At 49.0% G+C, this 25,358-nt stretch overlaps 1 protein-coding gene across 4 annotated transcripts; it reads right to left on the reverse strand.

Moving 5' to 3' along the window:
• Positions 1 to 2,518: 2,518 nt before the first annotated feature.
• On the reverse strand, positions 2,519 to 20,015 carry LOC116276344 (clusterin). Of its 4 annotated transcripts, none has more exons than XM_031669453.1 (9): positions 19,646 to 20,015; positions 15,351 to 15,476; positions 13,816 to 13,964; positions 10,906 to 11,076; positions 9,475 to 9,886; positions 8,837 to 8,941; positions 4,360 to 4,589; positions 2,997 to 3,172; positions 2,519 to 2,777 (listed from the first exon to the last, which is right to left on the reverse strand). In XM_031669453.1, the coding sequence occupies exons 1-9, from the start codon at positions 19,872 to 19,874 to the stop codon at positions 2,768 to 2,770; spliced, it is 1,608 nt and encodes a 535-aa protein (XP_031525313.1). In that variant the 5' UTR covers positions 19,875 to 20,015; the 3' UTR covers positions 2,519 to 2,767. The 4 variants fall into 4 exon arrangements, with proteins under 4 accessions (XP_031525313.1, XP_031525315.1, XP_031525316.1 ...); XM_031669455.1 differs by lacking the exon at positions 19,646 to 20,015 and adding an exon at positions 16,016 to 16,303 and having other exon boundaries at positions 2,537 to 2,777; XM_031669456.1 differs by lacking the exon at positions 19,646 to 20,015 and adding an exon at positions 15,649 to 16,249 and having other exon boundaries at positions 2,537 to 2,777.
• Between the last annotated feature and the right edge of the window lie 5,343 nt (positions 20,016 to 25,358).

Here is a 25,358-nt window from a genome sequence, read left to right on the forward strand (position 1 = left end):
CCCAGCCTCTCTCACAGTGACCTCGCCCTGTGATGCGTCATGTCTCAGCCTCATGTTTCATTGTGGATAACAACTCCTGGAACCGGTTTATTGTGGAGGCTCAGCTCATTTGAAGACACAAATGTGAACCTTTTATTCACTCTAAACAGTGTTCCATCACCTGGTAACATCTCAAGCAGACTCTATGACTTCCAGGTAACTCCACAGTTAACAGAACAAGCAGTTTGCTTGAGACTGTCAGGCATTTCCACATCAAAGCGCTTTGCCTCCCACTCGGCTGCCTCCGATTCTACACCAGAGCTCTGCTCTGCACACCTGGGTGGCTTCCTGGCTCCCACCCCTTTCCTACTCGGGGCCACTTCACAGTGAGGGACGGGCAACCCCGAAGTCCCTTCAGCAGCCTCTGTGGGCCACAGAGGCTTGGGGTGGCGCTCCCACATTCTGGCCTTACTAGCCACAAGACACTTATCTGATGCAGGCTATTCTGGGAAGCCTTTGTAATGTGGGGAAAATAACCCCTGCCTTGGAGAGAATTATGGGAACCTAGTGAAATTACGTGAAGTAATTGGCCCAGGGCCACTGTTACAGTTGTGCACACCGTGCACTGCACAAGTCCAGCGCCGTTTCACCTTGTATCCATGCGAGATTGTATCTTATTACGATTTTCTGGCAGATGACAGTCAAGTGTCAACATAGGGGCTCAGCAGGGTTGGTGCTGCTTCCCTTTCCAGACAGATGTCAGATCCCTCTCTTCTCAGCACATCAAGCCCTGCTCCCTCTTTGCCACAAGAGTCCTAGAAGCCAGACACTGAGGGCTCAGAGTCCGCAGTCCCCCAGCCAGAATGAGCCTCATCTCATCCCCACGCCTTGGTGAAGTCATGTCGTGACTCATTCTTCCCAGTGCCTCAGGTTGGAACCTCTGTCAGGGACGGAGAGACATCTAAGGACCCCCAAGCCCAGGTCACTGTGCAGAGGGAGGAGGTGCAGAGAAGGGGTCTCAGGAAGCCTCAGAACCAGCTCTAGGATCTTTCAGGGTGCTAGTATATAAGAGTGTAAAACAAACAAACAAACAAAATCCAAAACACTGGATATAAAAGCTGGGCATGGTGGCTGATGCCTATTATCCCAGCACTTTGGGAGGCCGAGGCGGGTGGATCACTTGAGGTCAGGAGATCGAGGCCAGTCTGGCCAACATGGTGAAACCCCGTCTCTACTAAAAATACAAAAATTAGCTGGGTGTGGTGTTATGTGCCTGTAGTCCCAGCTACTCAGGAGGCTGAGGCAGGAGAACTGCTTGAACCTTGGAGTTAGAGGTTGTAGTGAGCCAAGATTGCATGCTGCACTCCAACCTGGGCAACAGAGTGAGACTCCGTCTCGAAAAAAAAAAAGCAGCAACTAAACCCCCACTGAATATAGTGACTGCCAGAGTCTAGTAACAACAATGGAAGAGAGAAAGTAACTTTTGAAACAGTGTGACATTAATGTGACATATACTTTACAATTATGATCACTTAAACAAATACTTCTGACCCCATAATCCTAATTAGCGTATATCAATAAGTGAATCACACTGACTTTACTCTGAATTTCCTCGACAGCCATACTAAAATACTTACCTTGGACATAAGCTAAGCTTTAAGTTTGTTGTTTATAACTTCAAAGAGAGACAAGGGACAGTGACTTAAGAATATTCTAAGCTATAAATTTACATGTGGACTTTGCTACACACCTGGGATGCAGACAGATGAGTTTTGTTCCATTGCAGTACGTCTGATGACCAGAATTCTATAGAGAACATTAATGAACGAAAAGCCTCAGCTTTAAGACTGAGATTGGTACCATGAGTAGTCATGGCCTCATGGCCACCTGCTGGCAGCATAGGGTGCTGCAGCCCAGCTATGGTTCAGACTAAAAGCAGAGAAACTCCTGTGGTCCAGGGAAAGATAGGAAGACCATATAAACTGGCAGTGGACAGGAAATGCCAGTCAAGAAGGTGCCCCTGGGACGCTGAGCTCTTACAACTCGCAATCAACAGCTCTTACAAATAAAACTGCTGCAGAAGTAACAGCTCTTACAAATAAAACTGGTCATTTGGACTTCTGGGCACCAAATGTTTTCACAAGGAAAACATCAATTTTGCATTATAATACCAAGTATACCTTACTGTTACTGCTTCTTCGCCTTAACTTTCAGCATATTCCTTTAGGAGATTGCCACGCCTTGGTCAGAATACATCGACAGTTTTATAATAGAACAGAAAAGCTTCAGTTTTCAGGAATATATTTTAGTCGGCTTGTTGAAACACATCTCTCTTCCTGAAAGCAAGCAATTCTTGAAGTGGATCAACCTTGTCATCATATCCCTTTTATTCTCCACCGTATGACAGTCCCTGTAGCATCTTAGCCACTGCTTTTTTGTTTTTACTTATTTTCCACTCCCGCCCCCCACCGCCCGCCCCCAGTAGCAAAATGAAGGCATGCCGGGAAGCAGCAACTCAACATAAAAAGAGGACCCTCCATGCACTCAGCTCACAAGACAGTTTTATTGAATTAGTTGCATGCAGGAGCAGTTCTGTTCTTCCCATGAGCAGCAGATTCGAGTGTTAGAGTGCAGGATCCAGAGCGGGGAGTGGCTGGGCGAAGTTGGGGGCCTGGAGGCTGGGGCCTGGTCACTTGGTGACATGCAGAGCTCTCTCTGGGGGGCTGCAGCTCATCTCGGGGGAGCTGGACTCAGATGCCCCCGTAGGTCCAAAAGCAACATTCACATCTCACTTCTCCCTGAAATAAGAAAGAGTTATCCACCAAATAAAACATCCTCCAAAGGAAAAATAAAATTCCCAGTAACTTCCTGGCTTTGTTCTTGGGCTCTGGCTCCAGGTGGAGTCATTCCCACCAGGCTACGGAGTCTGCACTTCGTCTGGTTTTTTGTTTTTGTTTTTTTGGCTCCCAGAGACTCACTGGGCCCTGCAGGCTGGCAGGAAAGGCCCGCCTGCTCACCTTTGCTTTTTGCGGTATTCCTGCAGCGCTTTCTCCGCCACAGTCTCCATAAATTTAGGGTTCTTCCTGGAGACCTCTACAGGGACCGTCACAGTGATGGGATCAGAGTCAAAGAGCTTCACGACCACCTCAGTGACACCGGAAGGAACATCTGAGTCAGAAGTGTGGGAAGCCACCTAAATTGAACAAAAGAAAAGAGCTGAAACACTGTGGTCAAAATGTGTGCATTTTGCAACAGAAGTCAGGCTTCTGATAGGAAAGTCCTCCCGCTCCTCTGAGAAAACCTAGAGCGCTGACCCCAGTGCTTCTTACGCATCTAGACATCACTACAGCTCAGTGGACAAGTGACCTGGTTCACAGACACTCATGTGTTGGGGCAAATGCCATCTGCAAATGACCAGCCCAGGGAGCACCCCAAAGAATAAAAGTGGTTTCCAAACATTTGCTCTGGGCAACCATTGACTAGAGTAGATGTCTACTCTACAGTAGGTCAGACTAGAGTAGAAAAGGAATCCAGGGGGCCTGGAGGGAAGAAAGAAAAGAAAAAGAAGGGTGCCCAGTACTAGAAATAAGTTTTTTTTATTTGATTTTTTTATTTTATATTTTATTTTGGTTTTTTCTTTTGGTTTGTTTGTTTGTTTTAAGAGACAGAGTCTCACTCTTCACCCAGGCTGGAGTGCCATGGTGTGATCACAGCTCACTGCAGCCTCCACCTCTGGGCTCAGGCAATCCTCCCACCTCAGCCTCCTGAATAGCTGGGACTACAAGTATGTGCCACCACACCTGGCTGATTTTTGTATTTTTTGTAGAGAGGGAATCTTGCTATGTTGCCCAGACTGGTCTCAAATTCCTAGCCTCAAGTAATCCTCTTGCCTCGGCCTCCCAAAGTGCTGGGATTACAGGCATGAGCCACCATATCTGGCCGAGAGAGAAGTTTTTATCACTGGCAGAGAATGATGTACTAATTCACAAGCCATTTTACATGCCAGAGGGCAGCCATGTAGCTTTGAGGAAAGAACAGAGGCTTCTGGTTTATTCATAGGTCTGTGCACCAAAACAAAAACAACAACAACAAAATACAGGCTTGGCAGTCAGGCAGTCAGGTTCGAATACCCACCCAAGTCACCCATCAGCTATCACACCTTGGACCTTGGCCAAGCTGTGGAACCTCTCTTAATTTGCTCCTCTGTAAAACAGAGTTATATTTTCCCTGAGTGGGTGATGAGGCTTCAAGGCAACAAGGGCACCTAACGTTTTCTATTTCCTGCCGTGTGAGAAATGCTTGGTCAAAAGCACACGTGCCCCTGCTCCCGATCACAGCTCAGGCTCCCCAACCACAGCATGTGGCTGGGACACAGCTCACCGTGGTGACCCGCAGATAGTACTGGTCTTCGCCTTGCGTGAGGTTTGCCAGCCGGGACACCCAGTTAAACTGCTCGTTCAGCTGCTCCAGCAAGGAGGAGGTGTTGAGCATCTTCCACTGGTAGGACTGCAGCAGTTCGTTGTATTTCCTGGTCAACTTCTCAGCGACCTGGAGGGATTCATTGAGCTCCCGCCGCAGCTGAGCCTGGGCGGGGTTGTTGGCCGAACAGTCTGCCCAGAGATGGAAGAAATGAAAGGCAGAGGTGTGAAGGAACGGCTACAGAGGGATAGAAGCATGAATGAATGGAAGTCAGGACATGCAGCTGGGAACAAAAGCAGTGCTTCCCTAAGGGAAGGGCCACAAACTGGAATTGTCCACAATAAAATAAAGGTTTTGCCGCGGACTGTGAATCTAGATGCTGCTTCCATCATCCAGAAAGTCTTCTGGGTTTTTTGTTTTTGTTTCTGTTTTTTTGAGACAGAGTTTTGCTCTGTTGCCTAGGAGTACAGTGGCGAGATCTTGGCTCACTGCAGCCTCGACTTCCCAGGCTCAGGCTATCCTCCAACCTCAGCCTCCTGAGTAGCTGGGGCTACAGACACATGCCACCATGCCCAGTTAATTTTTGCATTTTTTGTAGAGATGGGGTTTCTCTATGTTTCCCAGGCTGGTCTCAAACTCCTGGGCTCAACCAATCTGCCGAAAGTGCTGGGATTACAGGTGTGAGCCACCATGCCCAGCCTGAGAAGCCTTGCTCTGGAAAAATACGTCAACGGACCTAAACAGTGTGCTTCATGACGTCATTGATTTATCTTTGGGTGCCAGACCCTTATCTCTTTGGTGACAAACTGTGTTGACCACACTTCCAAAAGCACTGATCTCAAGTTCTCCATGTTCTCAGATCTGGAGTGGCTCTCACTGCCCTAGTCCCTCCCAGGAATCATTTCCAAAGAGGAGGAATATTACTCACAGCTGCCATTTGTGTGGTACCACCTGTGTCCCAGACACCACAGAAAGTTCTCTCTGGATATCCTTTTTCCCTAAGAATTGGATCTGTTCTGACTTAAGGATTAGCACTCCTATTTGACCAATAATGAAACTGAGGCCCACGGAAGTAGTAATAAGTAGCTTACCTACAGCCATAGAAGAAATGATCTCTGGGCCCAGGATTGAACCAGGGTCTTCAGCTCCAAAGCCTGGGCTCTTCCTACCCTGGGTCTGTGGTTCTGGACAATCTTCCAAGCTTGTCTTTTTTTTTTTTTTTTTTTTTTTTTTTTGAGACAGAGTTTCGCTCTTGTTGCCCAGGCTGGAGTGCAATGGCATGACCTGGCTCACTGCAACCTCCACCTCCCGGGTTCAAGCAATTCTCCTGCCTCAGCCTCCAGAGTAGCTGGGATTACAGGTGCCTGCCACCACCCCCGGGTGATTTTTTTGTATTTTTAGGAGAGACGAGGTTTCACCATGTTGGCTAGGCTGTTCTCAAACTCCTGACCTCAGGGGACCCGCCCACCTCGGCCTCTCAAAGTGCTGGGATTACAGGCGTGAGCCAATGCACCCAGTCCAAGTTTGTCTTTTGAGCATGTCTGCAGAGGTGGCAGTTCTGGTGCCAAGAGTTTATGCAGCTGACACACTGGCACCTGGTGGCCAGGGGTCCTTACCCGCCCACCTGCCCGCCCATGGCTGGTCACTGAGTTCATCAAGAGGGCAGGGAAAAGAGAATTCATTCCTCTTGGCCCTGAGCTGCAGGTTGTCAGATTCATTAAGAGCTGGAAACTGCCCACTAGCTCTTAAAACTACTATTTTTCTCCCCCTAAGTTATTTCAAAAATATCCAGAGGCAGATACATCAGATGTGAGTTAGGGGAAGGGAGATTGTGCCTATGCTTTAGGATGATGACTGCAATTATTTATAGTAAAATAAAATATTAGGTGGGGAAAGAAACAATTACTAACAAGATGCCAGGTTGAAAATAAATATGTAATAAATAATCTTCACTATTTTACCAAAAAATAATTTAAAAATAAAATATCAGCCAGGCGTGGTGGCTCACACCTGTAATCCCAGCACTTTGGGAGGCTGAGGCAGGCTGATCACTTGAGGTCACGAGTTTGAGACCAGCTTGGCCAATATGGTGAAACCCTGTCTCTATTAAAAATAGAAAAATTAGCCAGGCATGGTGGCGCACACCTGTAATCCCAGCTACACAGGAGGCTGGGGCAGGAGAATCGCTTGAACCCAGGAAGCAGAGGTTGCAGTGAGTGAAGACTGCGCTGCCGCATTCCAGCCTGGGTGATAAGGTGAAACCTTGTCTTAAAAAAAAAAAAAATAAAATAAAATAAAATAAGAAAAATCCTTGAGAGCCGAGGATTAGTCTAGAATAGAGGTTCTCTACTGGGGTAACGCTGTCGCCCAGGGAGATTTAGCAAGTTCTGAAGTTAGTTGTCACAACGAAGGGAAGGGAGCTTTTGCCCTCTAGTGGGTAGAGGCCAGGAGTGCTGCCAAACACCCGTGACTGCTCAGGACAGCCCCCCACGACAAAGAATGACCTGGCCCAAAATATCGGCACTGCTCACACCTGTAATCCCAGCACTCTGGGAGGCCGAGGTAGGAGGATCACTTGAGCCCAGGAGTTGGAGACCAGCTTGGGCAACATAGTAAGACCCCATCTCTACTAAAACTAAAAAAATTAGCCAAGCATGGTGGCGCACCCGTGTAGTCTGTTACTCAGGAGGCTGAGGCAGGTGGATCAGGCTGCAGCCACTGGGTGATAGAGAGAGACCCTGTCTCAAAAAAAAAAAAAAAAAAAAAAATCAATAGCACTGAAATTGAGAAATCCTGATCTAGAGGTCCCAGGCAGTACATGCTTATATGGTTGCAAGCACCTTAAATAACAGTAGGCAGTCCTCTTCAGTGTGGACTATTTAGCTCAGCTTACAGAATTACTCTTACCAATAATCCTCTAAGAATCTATCTCAGGCCAGGCACGGTGGCTCACACCTGTAATCCCAGAACTTTGGGAGGCTGAGGCGGGCAGATTACTTGAGGTCAGGAATTCAAGACCAGCCTGGCCAACATAGTGAAACCCTGTCTCTACTAAAAATACAAAAATTAGCTAAGTGTGGTGGTGCACACCTGCACTCCCAGCTACTGGGGAGGCTGAGGCAGGAGAATCACTTGAACCCAGGAGGCAGAGGTTGCAGTGAGCCAAGATAGAACCACTGTACTCCAGCTATAATCAATGACTGGTAAGACTGGCGCCAGCTGCACTCTCAGCTGTAATCAATGACGATTAAGATTGGCGCCAGACCTGAGCCCAGCCTGCAACAACAGAGTAAAAATCAGCATAAGAGGTCCAACCTGGGCCCAGGCATCTGGACATCTTTTCTTCAGGCCCTAACGTGACTAGCTTTCTTGTGGTGAGGTACCATGTAATTGATGCCACTCTATGATATTTTTATAGAAAAAGCCCCAAGGCCTGGTTGTGCACTCATCTGCAGCGACTTACACTTCAGCCTCTTAAAGCACAACTGTTTATTTTGCAGTGGCTTCTAAAATTACAGGAGTGAGGCTAGGAATGTTTAACTAGACCCTGGCGGCCTGCCATGGGAAACTCAAACTAAGCATTAAGTAAGAGCAAAGCCACCAGATCGATAAGCTGTTTACAAGGGGAAACAATTAACTCTTTCTGAGTATGAACTGCTGTGTACCAGGAACTAGTCCGAACACTGTCACAGCTGTTATCTCTAAGTGGAAAGAAGTTAACCCATAAAGAGAGCTGATGAAACGGAGGGAGACAGTTGAAGGGAAATATTCCCTTTGCCTAGGGGACCAACCAGCCAACCAAAGGGACTGTTGCTTGGATTCCCAGGTACCGAGATCTGTGACTTCTGTGGCCAGAGGCTGCGAGGGGCCCTGGGAGAGAACACAGCGCCCTAGGATTGAAGCCCAGCTCACCCATGTCGGGGTCAATCTTGGATAAGTTATTAACCTTTTTACGGCTCAGTTTCCTCAGAGGGTCATTCTGAGGAAATGTGTGTCGAGTGTTTAGAACAGTGCCTGGCCTCTGGTCAGTTTTGTTAAACAAAATACATACTGTCTGCAATTTCATAATCTGCAGAGGAAAATGAAGATGCCTACAATGCTTGGCACTTGGGAACAGAATCACTGGGGAGTCCCAGGGCGATGACTTTTTTCGACAAGCTTTTTTCAACACGGGCCCGATGGGGTGGAGGGCACTTTTACATCTCTATCGACGTCTCACCGACTTCAGGGACAGCCTCGCATCATCCTCTCATTCTAAGATGAGGAACCCAAGCTGCGTGAAGCTCAGGACCTGCCCCAGGTCACAGCTCAAAGGCAGCAGAGCTGGAATCCAAACGCTTATCTGTCTGACACCATAAAGGCAGTACCAGTGAGGCCCCAGTGACCCCAGGACAAAAGGTATAGGAAGGGGCAGCTTGTGCTCTGGACCCCGACTCACCCACAGACAAGATCTCCCGGCACTTGTCACACTGGTCCTTCATCCGCAGGCAGCCCGTGGAGTTGTGGCGGATCTCCCGGCACACAGTCCGGTCATCGTCGCCTTCTGGGGACACAAGGGAAAAAGAGTCAGTCATCCAGCCATGCAGAGATGGAATCCACTGATTCCCGTTGTTATTTTTATTTATTTTTTTTATTTTAGAGACAGGGTCTCACTCTGTTGCCCAGGCTGGAGTGCAATGGTGCAATTATACATAGATCACTGCAGCCTCCAACTTCTAGGCTCAGGTGACTCTCTTGCCCCAGCCTCCCAAGTAGCTGGGACTACAGGTGTGCACCACCACACCCGGTTAATTTTTTTAAGTTTTTATTTTTGTAGAGACAGGATCTCACTGTCTTGGCCAGGCTGGTCTCAAATTCCTGGCCTCAAATGATCCTCCCGCCTTGGCCTCCCAAAGTGCTGGCATCACAGACATGAGCCACCACGCCCAGCTCAGTTTTTCTCCTCTTTAAATAAGGATAATATCACCCTTGTGATATTGCTGGGGAAAAATCGAGATGACACCCACTGAGCCCTCGGCATGGTTCTCAGCATCTAATGGGTTGCTCAAAAGGCCGTGAGCTTCCACCCCTTCTCACCTCGTATGAATTCCGTGGACGGGTGCTGGAAGGCCGGGCTGTGGAAGTGGATGTCCATGGCCTGCTGAGCCTCATGTATCATCTCAAGGAAGGGCTGGAACATGGCGTGGAAGTTCAGGGGCTCATAGGGAGAAAAGGGCATCAAGCTGCGAACGATGCGGGACTTGGGAAAGAAGAAGTGAGGCCTCCGGTGGGGCAGGCTGAAGGGCAGGAAGCGGTAGGAGTCCTGGGGCTCCCGGGCGAAGAACCTGTCCTGGAAGAGCTCGTCCATGATGCTGGATGCGCGGCTGAAGCGGTCCTGCATGACATCCATCATGTGTGTCTGCTGCCGGTCGTTCTCCAGCAGGGAGTCGATGCGGTCGCCGTTTATCCAGAAGTAGAAGGGTGAGCTCTGGTTCAGGAACTCCTCGAGCTGGGACAGCCAGCACGGGCACAATTAGGAGAAGCTCACCAAGGCCATGGCCTTCTGGCCTCCCACTCCCCGGGGAGCCAGGCCAGGCCCTGCCCATGGCTGTAACAGTCACACAGCAAGTGACCAACAGCCCAGCGGGACCAGCCCCCAGCACCCCAACTGTCAGGTCCACGCCCTTTCCTTTTACCTCCCTCCATGGGGGACAGTTTTGAGACACCTGGGAGGCCATAAGAGTCACAAGGCCCAACATTTCAGGTTCATCCATGGTCATCTTTGGCCACCAATGATATCCACCCCCTGCTCAGCTAAGGGCCAACTGATGTGACTTCAGGGACTGGAGCAATTCACTGAGTCCCAATCAAAAAAGCCCTGCAGCAGAGGACAGGAGCAATACTAATACACTAAAAAAATCTTACATTGGCTGGGCACAGTGGCACACATCTGTAATCCCAACAATTTGGGAGGCTGAGGTAGGAGGATTACTTGAGCTTAGGAGTTTGAGACCAGCCGGGGCAACTTGGCCAAACCCCATGTTTACAAAAAAAATACAAAACTTAGCTGGGTATGGTGGTGTGTGCCTCTGGTCCCAGCTACTTAGGAGGCTGAGGTGGGAGGATCACCTGAACCCAGGAGGTCAAAGCTGCAGTGAAACATGATCACACCACTGCACCCCAGCCTGGGTGACAGAGTGAGACCCTGTCTCAAAAAAAAAAAAAAAAATTCTTAAATCCTTCCACATAAGTGGACACAGGGCTCTGCCATCCCCCAAAGCGGTTATGTCATCCAGCTAAGCACTGCTGCGTGAGTTTTCTAAGAGAAGGTAGATACCTGGCCTACATCCTTTTGATGACTCCACTCTCACTACTCATGCCAGACATCACCAATGGAGCATGGCACTCTGGGCCCCAATGCAGCCAGCCAATACTAATCAATTGCATCTGGCATGTGGAATGAAGCATATTTCACTAGGCTCCCGTCCTTTCCCACTCAGCCTTGGCCACTGATGTGTCCCTTTTCACCTGGCGGCCAACCAGGCCCGAGCCACTTCTGCAGACGCGTGCGTAGAACTTCATGCAGGTCTGTTTCAGGCAGGGCTTACACTCTTCCCAGAGGGCCATCATGGTCTCATTGCACACTCCTGGGAACTCCTTCAGCTTTGTCTCTGATTCCCTGGTCTCACTTAGGGCATCCTAGAGGAAGACACGAGGCTGGCTGAGCCACACAGAGACCACAGGCTCACACACTCAAGGAGGTGCTGGGTGCCAGGCCCTCTGCCCAGGGCAGGCCTTCCCACAGGATGGGCACCCAGCATGCAAGTGTGCACCCCTGCTCCAGTTCAGGCTTCCCTTCATTCACCCACCTGGAATCCCCTTCCCACCCGGCTTGAAGAATCCACTCATCCTTTAAGATCCGACTGTTCCCTAACTCCTAGAAGCTTCCCAGCTCCTGGAACCCATGTGGACAGCACCTCTCTCTGATTTAGTGCGCTGATCATCTACTCAGTGACTACCCTCTCACTGAAGCCTCATTTTCTATTCTCTGCTTCTGGTATTTAAATTTCATCTTCCAAAGCAGGCTGCAGACTCCCTGAATCTTATCTTTCTATTGCAACCATGCCCCCTGGCATGCAAAGGGAATGGCAGGCTTTCAACACCAAAGCCACACCAGCTGTCAAAATTCTCTAATGGGTCCTTGCCACTTGATCCAATAATTCTCTAAGAATCTATCTCAGGCCAGGTGCAGCGGCTCACACCTGTAATCCCAGCACTTTGGGAGGCCAAGGCGGGCATATTACTTGAGGTCAGAAGTTCGAGACCAGCCTGGCCAACATGGTGAAACCCCGTCTCTACTAAAAATACAAAAATTAGCTGGTGTGGTGGTGCACACCTGCACTCCCAGCTACTTGGGATGCTGAGGCAGGAGAATCGCTTGAACCCGCAAGGCGGAGGTTGCAGTGAACCGAGATCAAACCACTATACTCCAGCCTGGGTGACAGAGCGAGACTCTGTCTCAAAAAACAAAACAAAACAAAACAAAGACTCTATCTCAAAGGAATCCCCTGACAAAGAAAAAGATGCTTAAAAATATTTGGTACAGTATTATCTTATGGAAAAAAAATAAAATCATAATCAACCCAGATGCTTAAAAGAGACAGGTTAAACAAACTGTGGTTCCTACAAAGAGTAAATGGTACATCATTACAAAGGATGTTTATAGTCCATTTTGAATATTATCATATGTACTGTTTATGTGAAAAATTCATAATTTTGTGCATAGCCACTGTCAAAAAGGCACAGAGGAAAAGAATAGGAAGAAATAGATCAAATGTTGACAGTGACTTGTCCTTGGGCAAAAGGATTATGGAAAAACTTTTCCTCTTCTATTTTTCTATATTAAAATCTCTATAAATGAGTGTGTTAGTCTTCAAAAAAATTAGTCTATCCACACCCCAGAGTTACGTGAGGTCTTTGTCCTGCTCCATCATCCCCTGTCCTCTGCTGGGCGAAGACAGCCCACCTCCCACTGAGCCAAGACACAAGTGCCACCCATGCTGCCTACTTCCTTTCCTTCTGGCTCACCTACTCCTCAACTAAGAAGTAGCTCTTAGTTGTAGCTCTTTGAGATACGCTCTTTTCTCCAAATGTGATGTGCTTTATTATAAAACCAGAATTGTTGAATGTCAAACTCCAGTGATAACCACAAAAGTGTGGGCATGAGACATGCTCCTTCCCCAGGAGCTATTTGAGGATTCTCATAGAATGGTGAGAAATGGCCTGTTAATCCCAGCACTGTGGGAGGCCAAGGCAGGCAGACCAAGAGGCCAAGGTTAAGAGTTCAAGACCAGCCTGGCCAATATAGTGAAACCCCACCTCTACTAAAAATACAAAAAATTAGCCGGATGTGGTGGCGCGTGCCTGTAATCCCAGCTACTCAGGAGGCTGAGGCGGGGAATCACTTGAACCCTGGAGGTGGAGGTTGCAGTGAGCTGAGATTGTGCCATTGCACTCCAGCCTGGGCAACAGAGCAAGACTCCATCTCAAAAAAAAAAAAAAAAAAAAAAAAATGGTGAGAACTGATACTGAGGCCAAGAAAGGGCATGAAGCTTGAAAAAAAGGTAGAGCTGCATCCAGGCCAGGATTCCCTGAAGTGGCTCCCATGGAGCTGTGCTCAAAGCAGCCAGGAAAAAAAAAAAAAAAATGAATTCCCTGGTCAATTTGGAAAACTCTGGGTTTCATGGAGTTACACAGGTTTCTTTACTGCACAACTTCTCAGAGCCTTTGAAATGCTTTTAACATGCATGATGGATCATGAAGCTGGCAGGTAGCTACATCTTAGCATCTGAAGTAGGGCGACCGTGAGAGGAGGTTTGTAGGATACTCTTAAGGAGACTTGATTTCTTAAATAAGTTGTTCATTGAATTATAGTGTTTTAGTTTTGTCGAATCATTAAGCACAGGCTAGACCTGCTATATCCACTACTGGGCTTAAGATGTTTCTTTATGAAGTAGTCCAGAACTCTAGGAAGACGTGGGGTGCAGTGTGCCTGCCTTAACCCTAACCGTATCAACCCAGCTAGATAAGCTTCCTGAAGGTTGGACACCACCCCCATCTGGGCCCCCGCCGCCACCCCATCCAGAGCCTGCTTGGAACTACTACGTGGTCAGGGTTTAGAAGCATCTATTGAAATGAATCTGGGCATTAGGCCCTGGGCCAGGCTTATAACAAAACCTGATCCAAGATCTCACTCCCTGATGCTTTCAAAAGCGAATGAACCTTTCCTACTTCTTAACTACAGCCCCAGCATCAGCTGACACAGCCTGGGAGGACTGCGGGTCACCATGGCAACCCAGCAAGGCACCGTGCAGTGACCCCCTCCCTCCCCTCCAGTGGGATGGTCGAGGCAGGGTGGCGTTCGTGGCTTCTCCTGACCTCTTTCTTCTTCTTGGCTTCCTCTAGGTTGCTGAGCAGTGTCTTGCGCTCTTCGTTTGTCTTCTCTATGAGAGTCTTTATCTCTTTCACCCCGTTGACAGCATTTTGAATTTCCTTATTGACGTACTTACTTCCCTGATCAGACATTTCTGCAAGAGAAGTGCAAGAGGTAGCATGAGGCGAGAGGAAGACGTGGCCTCGGGATGTAACCCTGGAATGAGCTGGAATGGCCAGAAAGGCCCGTTCAGTTCAGGGGCTGTCAAGGCTGGGACCCCCACCCCTGCCGGCAGGCAGCAGCATGGCCCCAGCCTTTCCCTGGCACAGGCTCCCATCACAGGCTCCTTGCTGACTACACCCTACTGCTCAGAAATGCAGACCATGGGAGCTGGCACACCCAGAGCTATGCCCAACCACTGCCATGTGCCCCTGGAGAACGAGCCGGGTGCAGAAGAAACTTGTCAAGGGAAAAAAAAAAAAAAACCCAGAAGTGTCAGCTCTGAAGCATCAAAATACAAAATTTGTCATTTTGGACACAAATCTTTCTAGAGTTCAGTTTAACCAGACATGTGTATTTCTTTGTTCCAATGCAGTGCCAGGTGACAGGAATAAGATGAGTAAATAAGGCGTAGCACTGATAACAAATGCAGTGAAACACTGTGTCACGTAAGTGCTACTTCACTGGTGTTTATCCCATGCCAAGCACTGCGCCAAACACTTCATGTGCAGTTTACATAATGCTCCAGCCCCTTACCATGCCCACTTCGCAGAGGGAGACATGGGAAGTGTGATATGATAGGTAGGGTCAAAGTGTCAATCAGGTAGGGGGAGTACGTTGTGGAGGTCTAACATACAGGTGGTGCTTATAGTTAATAACACCATATTATAACTGGAAATTTGCTAAGAGAGTAAGTCTTTCCACCATCCCACCATACAAAGTGGTCATCATTTCAATGTATGTGCATTTCAAAACATCATGTCATATACCTTAAATACACACAATTTTTATTTGTTAATTGTATCTCAATAAAACGGGGGGTGGGGGAAGTGTCATGAGATCAAGATAGTGGCCCAAAGTCACCCAGCTGAGAAGAGGTGAAACAGACTCACAGCCATGTCTGATCTGGGTTTTTAGCAATGATCCTGCAGAAGCAGTCAGCTCACAGGAGGGACAAGCTCTGGGCACTCCAAAGGGGAGAGGGATAAGAGCTCCAGTGGTCCAGACACAGCTTCGTGGAGGAGGCCTGGGAGCTGGGCCAAGGGGCCTGGGAAGGGAACAGCTGAATGAAATGCAGCAGCTGAAAGTGCTTGGGAAATGCCTGCAAATGCCGGCAGTCTAATGCACGCAGAGCCTGAACCAGGGGCCTGGGAGCAGAGGCTCAGAGGGGGCCCAGACACAGGCACCCAGACCCAGTGCAAAAGATAAAAACAGTCTGTAACACTGGGGCCTGATAGAGAGGCACTGAGCGGAGTTGGCTATCCTGCCCTCTGACCTCATCACCCTGTGGCCAGAGGCACATCACGCTTGGTGTACTCACCCTGGAGCTCATTGTCCGAGACCGTCTGGTCCCCCAGGACCTGCCCACTCTCCCAGGTCAGCAGTAGCCCCACAAACAGCAGCAGAGTCTTCATCATGCCTCCAATTCTGGAGTCCTCGCACGCCTCTGTTTGCAGAGAACAGGAGACCATCATGGGAACAGCTTAGACAGCCTGCTGGCGTCCCGCCCACCTGCCGCCTGCAGCAGCTCCCCAGGGCCTCACTGCCCTCGGCTGTCCCCACAGCAGGCACTGCTGCACTTTTATTCCTGAGGAAATGGGGGAAAGAACCAGACTTGCCATGGACACCTCAAATGAAAGCGAAGGCAGGAGGTGCAGAGAGGGAGGGACTGCAGGACAGCAACGTTGAGTGGCCAAAACAAGAACCCTGGCATTGGAGGAGCCAGGCTCTTGTCCAAGCCACATCCTCCCCCGCAATCAGCGAGGCACACAGGCTTTCTGCATCCTGGCCTCTTTGTCCAGAGTGGTATCGATCATGTCAGACACTGAAAATACCCGCCTTAGGTCACGCATCCGTCCCTCCCCATGCCACCTCCACAGAGGGACTGCATCCCACAGACCAGCCTCGTCCTCTGCAGTGTGCATCTAAATCTTCACCCCAGCAGACACTCCCCATCCACCACAGCGCTGCAGCCCTCAGCACCACCTGAACTTGATTTTCAAGAGCCGGGGGCAGCAGCAGCCATTCCTTCACACCGAATCCATCTGCATCCCCAGTGGGAGGCTTGGACCTGGCTGCCTGTGCTTTCAGGGGTGGAAGTAGTGGAAGCCAGGAAGGACAATTCCCTTCAGAGAGTAGAGCGGGTTCGCAGTGGCCCGAGGAGCAAGCTTCCCAGAGAAAAGTCCCTTTGGAAGGATGAGTCCTTTTGCTCTGCCAGGCCCTCCACACGGCCCATCCCCTCTAAGCCCACAGCAAGCTGCCCTGCCAGTGTTCCTGCCACCACTGGGCTGGCTGCCCTGAGCCAGGGGGCACAGGCCACAGCCCCGGTCTTACACAATGGACCCTTTCCCAGAAGCTGAGGCTGTTGCATAAAACAGAAACCCCTCCCCCTGCACCCCACCCCTACCATCCCCCCTCCTAAGAACTGCTTATCTGAGCTCACCCATTTCCCATAACAAAACCAACAGGAAGGTGGGGTTCCCCTTCCTGAAATGGTTCACATCCAAAGCCCGCTCAACCCAGCAGGCCCATCTGGACACTCAGTAGCACATTAACAAGGAGTGCCTCTCACGAGAAGTAATCAGGCACACAGAGCCAGGGAGCAGCGTGGGAGAAGAGATGGGGTCAGCGCCTTCCCCACAGACGGGGTGGGTGGTGGAGACCGGGCTCACCAGGAAGGCTGTGGTCTCACGGGCTCTGCCCCAGCTGCCCACTGAGCCCTGAAATGCCTCCAGCAGGAACAGAGCCTTTGTCATGCCAGAGAGACAAAGCCAGCCAGAAACACCTCGGCCAGGGGCCCCTGAAAGCAACAACTTCTGGAAAAACCCATTCAGAACTAGGTTCTGACCAGAAGACAGGGTGTTGGGTCCTGAAGAATGGGGCAGCCAAAGGCAAGATACAGGAAAGGAATTCCAGACTCAGCAGCGGGCATAGAGAGCCTGGGGTCCCTGGTGAGCCATCCAGCTCAGAGCTGGGAAGGGGGTCGTTCTCTCACCCAACCCCTCCACCTTAGCAGTGAGGCTGAAGCCCAGAGAGGGCATGGGACTCCCTAGGGCCCACAGCATGCTCATGGGACTCCATAGGGCCCACAGCATGCTCATGGTAACCCCAGGATGAGAGCCCAGCCCTCCCGACCCCTAGTCCAGTGTTCTTTCCTTGATTCCAAGTCACTTAAATATCTGAGCCTCAGTTTCTTCATCTGTAAAATGGATCTAGTCCACACCTCAGAGAGGAGAATGTGTTCTGTAAACAAGAGGGTCTTATGTAATCATAGTAAATTCTGACTACTTCAATATTAGACTGAGGTCTGAGGCTGGGCATTGGCAGTGTCTAATCAACATGTCTGGAGAGGGGCAGGAAAACCGAGACAAGCACACAGAGGCCACCTGTGGTCCCCCGGACTGTGTGGCTCTGCTTTGGTGAAATGATTGACCACTTTTTAAAGTACTTATGAATCACTGCAGGGCTGGTTATAATGTTGGTTCTGAGTCAGAATCGGCTTTTTCAGCCAGTCTGCAGGTGATGTGGATGCTGCTGATCCGAGGAATGTTCTAGAACCATGACTACAGAGCCGACCTCCTTTCCTTTGCTCAGACTCACCTCCCCCCTCATCTCCTCTGCCTCCTGGGAGCCTGGCTGCCAGCTGCTCTGGGTGGAAGAGCCATGTCAAGGCCAAGGCCCTCGAGTCCCCAGCACTCCCACACAGCCTTATTCCCCCTAAGAAGGCTTAAACCACCTGGCCTTGCTCCTTCTACCAGAAAAGGCCAGTTCTGTGGACAAAGGGGCTGTGCAGGTGAAGAGGAGGAGGAGATGGGGTGGGGAGCAGGCTGACTTTGAGAGCAACTCTGCTCCAGGCACACCCTCCTGGGAGCTTTGAACTGAGCAACTTCCCAAAACATTTCCAAGCAGGGCAGGGCTGGAGGCTTAAGAAAATCAATGACCTGGTGGGGCGCAGTGATTCACGCCTGTCATCCCAGCACTTTGGGAGGCCAAGGCAGGCAGATTACTTTAGGAGTTCGAGACCAGCCTGGCTAAGGTGGTGAAACCCTGTCTCTACTAAAAATACAAAAATAAGCCAGATGTAGCAGCTTGTGTTTGTAGTCCCAGCTACTCAGAGGCTGAGACACGAGAATTGCTTGAACCTGGATGGCAGAGGTTGCAGTGAGCCGAGATCGCGCTACTGCACTCCAGCCTGGGCAACAGAGTGTGATTTGATCTCAGAAATAATAATAATAATAATAAATGAAAGAAATGAAGAAAGAAGAAAGAGAAAGAAAGAAAAAGAAAGAGAAAGAAAGAAAAAAGAAAGAAAGAAAAAGAGAAAGAAAGAAAAAGAGAAAGAAAGATAGAAAGAAAGAAAATCAATGACCATGAACAGGGAGCTGTGGGGAGGACGGGAAGACAGCGAAGAGGGCAACAGCTGGTGAGGGTTTTAATCCCAAAGCCCCGGCTCCTATCTGCCTCTTCAAATGGAGAAAACTAAATCAAAAGGAAAATAAGAAAGATAGTCATCTGTAATTCATACCATCCAGAGGCAAATGTTAGCACCGTGGTATATTTCCTTCTGTCTTCCATGCAGTTTATACAATCAGATCCTTCACATTCACCATCTTCAAATATTCTTTAAGAACATACTTTTGTGGCTATGTAATACTCCACTTTCTCACGGACCCAAGTTTATTTTACCATTCTCACAAGATTGGCCGTTTCAGTTGTGCCCAATGCCCCACTATTATTATAACTTACATTCTCATGGGCATCTTTTTTTTTTTTTTTTTTTTTTTGTATCTGTACTTACCTTTAAATTCCTAACCTCTCCCTTTAAAAAATAAAAATAAAAATCAGCTTCTTTTTCTTTCTTTTTTTTTTTTTTAACTAGGTCCAGAAATTCTGGAAGGTCAGGAGGCTTTGGCTGTAATCCCAATTCTGATACTTATTTGCTGTTTAGTGTTGGCACCAGTCCTAAACCTCTCCAGGTCTCAGATTATCATCTGTAAAATGAAACCGTGGAATCAGAGGTCTGAGGCCTGGTGGAGCTTGTGTGACTTTTCTCTGATGCACCTCAGATGCATTAGGAGGCAGAAAAAGTAGGATTTCGGTGGTTGCAGCATATACTTAAATCCGCAGGCTCATACTTACAGGCACAGTGTCCAGAGAGCTAGAGAATTTAGAAGAAAACTGGATGACTCATGCATGCAAGCCGAGAGCCACAACTGAGAGATCCGCATCTTCGCAGGGGACATGCTGCAGGAAGGAGCTCCGTGCAGACCAGCTCCGTCACCTGCTAGCCTGGGTCTCCCGCAACGCGGCAGGTCTCCAAGTCTCAGTTTCCCCATCTTTGCGAAAGGATGATCATTATATCCGCTCTATTTATCCCCCACAGAATTGTGGTTGGAGCTCGTGCGCTCAGGCAGCGGTTGCGCCGGGGCCCCTGGTTCAGCTGCCTGGTAATGGGGCTCCGGCCACCTCCCCTCCCTGGCTTCCTGGGCTCCGTCAAAAGCGCAAGGGTTGTGACTGCGAGCTCTGTCATCCCTCTCTGCCTGGCTACCAAACCCTGCCCGCCCATCCGTCCCGGTGTAGCTCTGCGCAAGGGTAGGGAAGATGGGGACATCTCACCGGTCAGCGGCACCCGGTGCCCGCGCGCTCCTCCTGGCGACGCCGCGTGGTGAGCACTGGGAGGCGCCGTATTTATAGCGGTCGGCTGGCACACACCCCCTTTGGGGCTGGCTGCAAACCTGCATGACTCACGCCCAAAGAATGCCGCGGAACGCAAGGGGAGCTTTCTGGAAGCCGGGAGGCGGGGGCCGGTGCAGCACCGGGCTAGGGGCGCCGGGGGGCGCATCATCACCGCGAATGGCTGTGCTGGCTCCAGGGGAGACCCTGAGGTGCGGCCGCTTGGTGCTCCCGGGAGGGAAGAGCCTGAACTCGCTTGCCCAGCTGGGCGCCCCTCTCACGCGGTTAGCCCGGCCCTCTGTCCCAGTCCAAAACACAGTGTCACAGTTCCCTGGCCCCGTTGAACTTAACCTTCACATTACACACGCGCCACTTCTCTTGGCCCATTTAAATAGTAAAGAGTCAGACATAATGAGGGTGGGATGGAGAGGGGCCTTGTGCTGGAGAAGAGGGCACAGAAAGTATTGAAACGCCTTCTCCTGGAAACACCACACTGATGGGGTCCCTGGACTGAGCCGCCAGGCCTGGAGGGAACAGAATTGTGTTTAGGAGTGATCAGAGCAGATAGTGGAGAGCCTGAAGGCCTCTCTGGGCTCCTTGATCCACGGAGCTTGAGCAATCATTGTCCCCCATCCTCTTGGAACCCAGCCAAGCAGGGTGGGCTTCATGGGTGTGGGACCCTCGCAGATCCACGTTTGGTTTAAGGGGCTACTGTGACAGTCTTGAAATTCTTCATAGTTTTTGAACCAGTGGCCCTGAATTTTTATTTTGCACTGAGCCTTCCCAATTAAGAAATCAGATCTGTGTCCAGAGGGGTTTGCTGGTCTCCAGCTGCTGAAGTTCCTTCTGCTGAGAGCAGGGAGAATCCTGTGGCAGCCACCCCAACCCCTGACAAGGAGGGGGAAATCCAGGAACCCTGGAGGTGCAGCTTGGGGAAGAAACTAATTCTTGGGGAAGAAACTGAGCCGTCCATTTTGGAGCCAGGGATGTTTGAGCCCCAGGAGGGAAGTCAAGGGGCTGACAGTTGGGGTAATGGGTCGACAGGGCGGGCACAGGCAGCCCCACTGGGGGTGGCAGACTTTGAAAACCATGTGAAACAAAGGGGCTTAAAGGAGAGCTGTGTGGTCAGGGGCTGAGTTTTCCCGTTCAGGATCAGGACTATGGAGGCACAACATGGAGGCCCAGTGCCTTGCTTGCCCAACGTCCTGGGGCCACTAGGACCCCAGCCCTTTTCAGGAGGCAGCCTGGGGGAATCTTCGAGGTCCATGAAAAAGTGGGAGAACCCGGACCAGGTCCATGAAAGCCTGATTACAGTCCTAGGTGTGCCCCGAGACACTGGGTGACCTTGGACCAATCACTTTGCCCTTGGGCCTCGGTTTCTTCCATCTGGACAATGAAGAATCGGGAATGGATCATCTCCATGGCTCCCTGCAACCTAACCTAGTGCCAAGCCAAGTATAAGAGGATCATTAGCCCAGAAGAAAAAAACAATGCCCCAGAAGAAGCTTCACTTTATTTTTCTTTAAAAAAAAAGAAGTCTAATTATCAGTAACAGCTACATTTTCTGTGGACAGCGCCTCCTCCTTATCAATGCCTGAGGTTAGCAGAATTGTTTTTGAGCTCGCTCCTTGTAACTTTTCTGTTCTGTAGCTCCCCCAGCATCCGGAACAGGAGGCATAAATCCAGTTATATTTTTAAAAATTAGACTTTGGAGGTCAGTCAGTGAGATCTGCCTTAGCCATCTGAATTAGGGGAAGGGAGGAGAGGAAGAAAGGATTTGGGAGAACATAGCATGATTCACAGATTCACAGTTGATCCCTTGGGAATAACTACTTGATTATTCCCACTACTAATCAAACAAGGTTCAGAAGATCAAACTTTGAGGGGAAAAAAGTGTGAATTTTGAAAGTGCCATAAATGCATCACCAGATGTTTAATATTCTAAGTAGATCATAGAGATTGATTGGTTCAGGACTTGCACACTGCCTGATTCCTACTCCATCCCCAACATCTGCACCAGGTGGTCATCCTGCCTGTGTTTGACCACCACCAATAACAGGCAGCTCACTACCTTCCATGCAACCTTTTATCTAGTAAAGCTTTTGATAAAGTTGGGGCCTTTTTTGATTGAGTCACAGTCTGGCTCGTGTATGGGCCAATCCCGAGCCCAGTTCTGCCCTCTGGAGCCACAGAGAGAAAATCCAGCTTCTGTCTCCCAGAGTCCCTTCTGATATTTGAAGGCAACTTAGTCTGCTTTTCCCAGTGACCTCCAGGCTTGCAGCTCCTTGCCTTGCCATGGTTTGCAGACTTTTCCCCAGCCCTTTGGCATTCTGGACCTCATCTCTCTTGAAACTCTTGGCCCAGCCCTGGGCCAGCCAATGTCAGCAGGGAGCCTCGGGCCAGTCAATGCCTGGGGGCCTGAGCACACAAAGCAGAGCAGAACCATTCCTTCCCTTGCCCTAAACACTCCAAATAAGCTTTATCAGATGCTGAGTCACTGGGCTGATTCATACAGAATGCATCATCTTCTTGGCAGGTGCTGCTGCTTTATCCTCTGTCTCCCATCATAGCTTTAGCTTGATTTCCTTTATTGGAGAGTCGGGGCCATGGGGAGGGCCAGGGAGCGACAAGTAAAGACCCTTGCATTTATCTGTTTATCTCTTTATGCTTTGTGCACCATCTCTGGCTGCCTGGATGTCTCTGGGGCTGCTTCGCTACGCAGTGTCCTTATTACACATCCCCAACCAGGCTTTGTCTGGCTCAGCACCACGAGCAGCACAGCTCAGCCAACAGTTTGATACAGCTGGAACAAACTAGGAATGGGCAAGAGCAGTATCCTGTGGCCTGTGATTCAGAATCACTCTCAAATTGGTGTGGTGACTCATGCCTGTAATCCCAGAACTTTGGGAGGCTAAGGTGAGAGGATTGCTTGAGCCCAGGAGTTCAAGACCAGCCAGGGCAACATCGCGAGATCCCGTTTCTACAAAAAATAAAAATAAAAAATTAGCCAAGCATGGTGGTGCAAGCCTGCAATCTCAGCTACTCAGGAAGCTGAGATGGAGGATCGCTTGGGCCCATGAGGTCAAGGCTGCAGTGAGCTATGATCGCACCACTGCACTACTGCCTGGGCAGTAAAGTGAGACCCTGTCTCTCAAAAATAAAATAAAATAAAAAGGGAATCACTCTCTAAGGGGAGTGGGGAGGGAGGATGATGAGAGATTGGTCAACCAGTACACAGTTAAAGTCAGATGGGAGGGATAAGTTCTGGTATTCTATTGCACAGCAGAGTTGACTATAGTTAACAATAATGTATTGTGTATTTCTTTTTATTTAACTTTTATTTTAGGTTCAGGGGTAAACGTGCAGGTTTGTTATAGAGGTAAACTTGTGTCATGAGGGTTCGTTGTACAGATTATTTCCTCACCCAGCTACTAAGCCTAGTGCCCAAAAGGTATTTCTTCTAATTCTCTCCCTCCTCCCACCCTCCACCTTTATCTAGGCCCCAGTGTCTATTGCTCCCCTCTAGGTGTCCATGTGTTCTCATCATTCAGCTCCCACTTATAAATGGACACATGCAGAATGTTGTTTTCTATTCCTGTGCTACTTCACTTAGAATAACAGCCTCCAGCTCCATCCATGTTCCTGCAGAAGACATGATCTCATTCTTTTATATGGCTGCATAGCATTCCATGGTGTATATGTACCACATTTTCCTTATCCATTTGCCACTGATGGGCATTTAGGTTGATTCCATGTCTCTGCTCTTGAGAATAGCGCTGCAATGAACATATGCGTGCATGTGTCTTTATGGCAGAACAATTTATATTCCTATATATACCCAGTAATGAGATTGCTGGGTCAAATGTTAATTCTGTTTTTAGCTCTTTGAGGAATCGCCATACTGCTTTCCCAAATGATTGAACTAATTTACATTCCCACCAACAGTGTACATTAGCCTTCCCTTTTATCCACAACCTCACCAGCATCTGTTATTTTTTGAATAATGTATTGTATATTTCAACATAGGTAGAAGAGAGAACTTACAATGTTCTCGCCACAAGAAACATTTGAGATGGATTTGCTCATTACCCTAATTTGATCATTACACAATATGTATACGTATCAAAACATCACATTGTACCCCACAAATATGTACTATTCTTGTGTCAATTTTATTTTTTTTTAAGACTTAGTAAGAGGCTGGGCGCAGTGGCTCACACCTGCAATCCCAACACTTTAGGAGGCCAAGGTGGGGGATCACAAGGTCAAGAGACCATCCTGGCCAACATGGTGAAACCCCGTCGCTACTAAAAATACAAAAATTAGCTGGGCATGGTGGCATGCGCCTGTAGTCCCAGATACTTGGGAGGCTGAGGCAGGAGAATCACTTGAACCCGGGAGCTGGAGGTTGCAGTGAGCTGAGATCGTGCCACTGCACTCCAGCCTGGCAACAGAGCGAGACCCCGTCTCAAAACAACGACAACAAAAACAAACAAACAAACAAACAAACAAACAAAAAACCTTAGTAAAAAAGAATCACTTTCCAAGCTGTAATTATTTAATGGGTATATACATTTATTTAATCAATTACAGGTCCATGATAAACTGGTGGCTAATAAAATCATATCCAGTGAAATCAGCCCACAGACGATACAGAGGTATTCTGAGTGATTTTCCCCCGACCTCCATAAAGTCCAGAAACTGTCACTCCATCAGTGGGTGTGTCTCATCTTCCCATTCAGGAGCTTCTTGGGGAAAGTTCTGAGGCCAGCCAATCCTGAACTGCTTAGCATGTCCTACAAGTAGACAAAGGTTGCTTATGCCACCTTCACTATCCCTCGTGCTCTTGACTGGCTATGTGGTCTGTATTTCACTCCAGAGTTGCTTTACTGTGACCTTTAGCTCCAGTTATTAGGTGAGTGACCCCTTAAAAAAAAATGGTGCCAGATCTGCCTTAAGTCAAACCTGCTTTTTCCACAACTACCCAGATGACAATTAATAATTATTTTAGACCAATGGTTCTCAGCTACACAATGGCTATACAATGGAATCGCCTGGGAGCTTTAAAAATTATCAGTGCCTGAGTCCCACCTCCAGAGGTTATGAATGAATTAATTGTGGGTGGAGCCGGAGCATCAGGATTTTAAAACTCTCCAAGTCATTTTAATGAGCACCTAAAGTCAAGGACCACTTCTGAATTTAACCCATCTTCTCACTGCACCTCTCTGTCATTATTAGAGCATCTGATATTGCTCTCATTTTACAGAAAATGTAAAGGGGTGCAAAGGAATCTTAGCAGGTTTTGTTTACATGGAGCTAAAGTCTGCCTCCTTATAACTTTTTTTTTTTTGTTTTTTGTTTTGTTTTATTTTGTTTTTTGATATGGAGTCTCACCCTGTTGGCCAGCCTGGAGGGCAGTGGCATGATCTTGGCTCACTGCAACCTCTGCCTCCTGGGTTCAAGTGACTCTTGTGCCTTAGCCTACTGAGTAGCTGAGATTACAGGTGTGCGCCACCACGCCCGGCTAATTTTGTATTTTTAATAAAGACAGTGTTTCACCATGTTGGCCAGGCTTGTCTTGAACTCCTGACCTCAAGTGATCTGCCCCTCTCGGACTCCCAAAGTGCTGGGATTACAGGTGTGAGCCACCGTGCCT

The sequence above is a fragment of the Papio anubis genome, chromosome 8, assembly GCF_008728515.1.
Source record: "Papio anubis isolate 15944 chromosome 8, Panubis1.0, whole genome shotgun sequence".
NCBI lineage: Eukaryota > Metazoa > Chordata > Mammalia > Primates > Cercopithecidae > Papio > Papio anubis.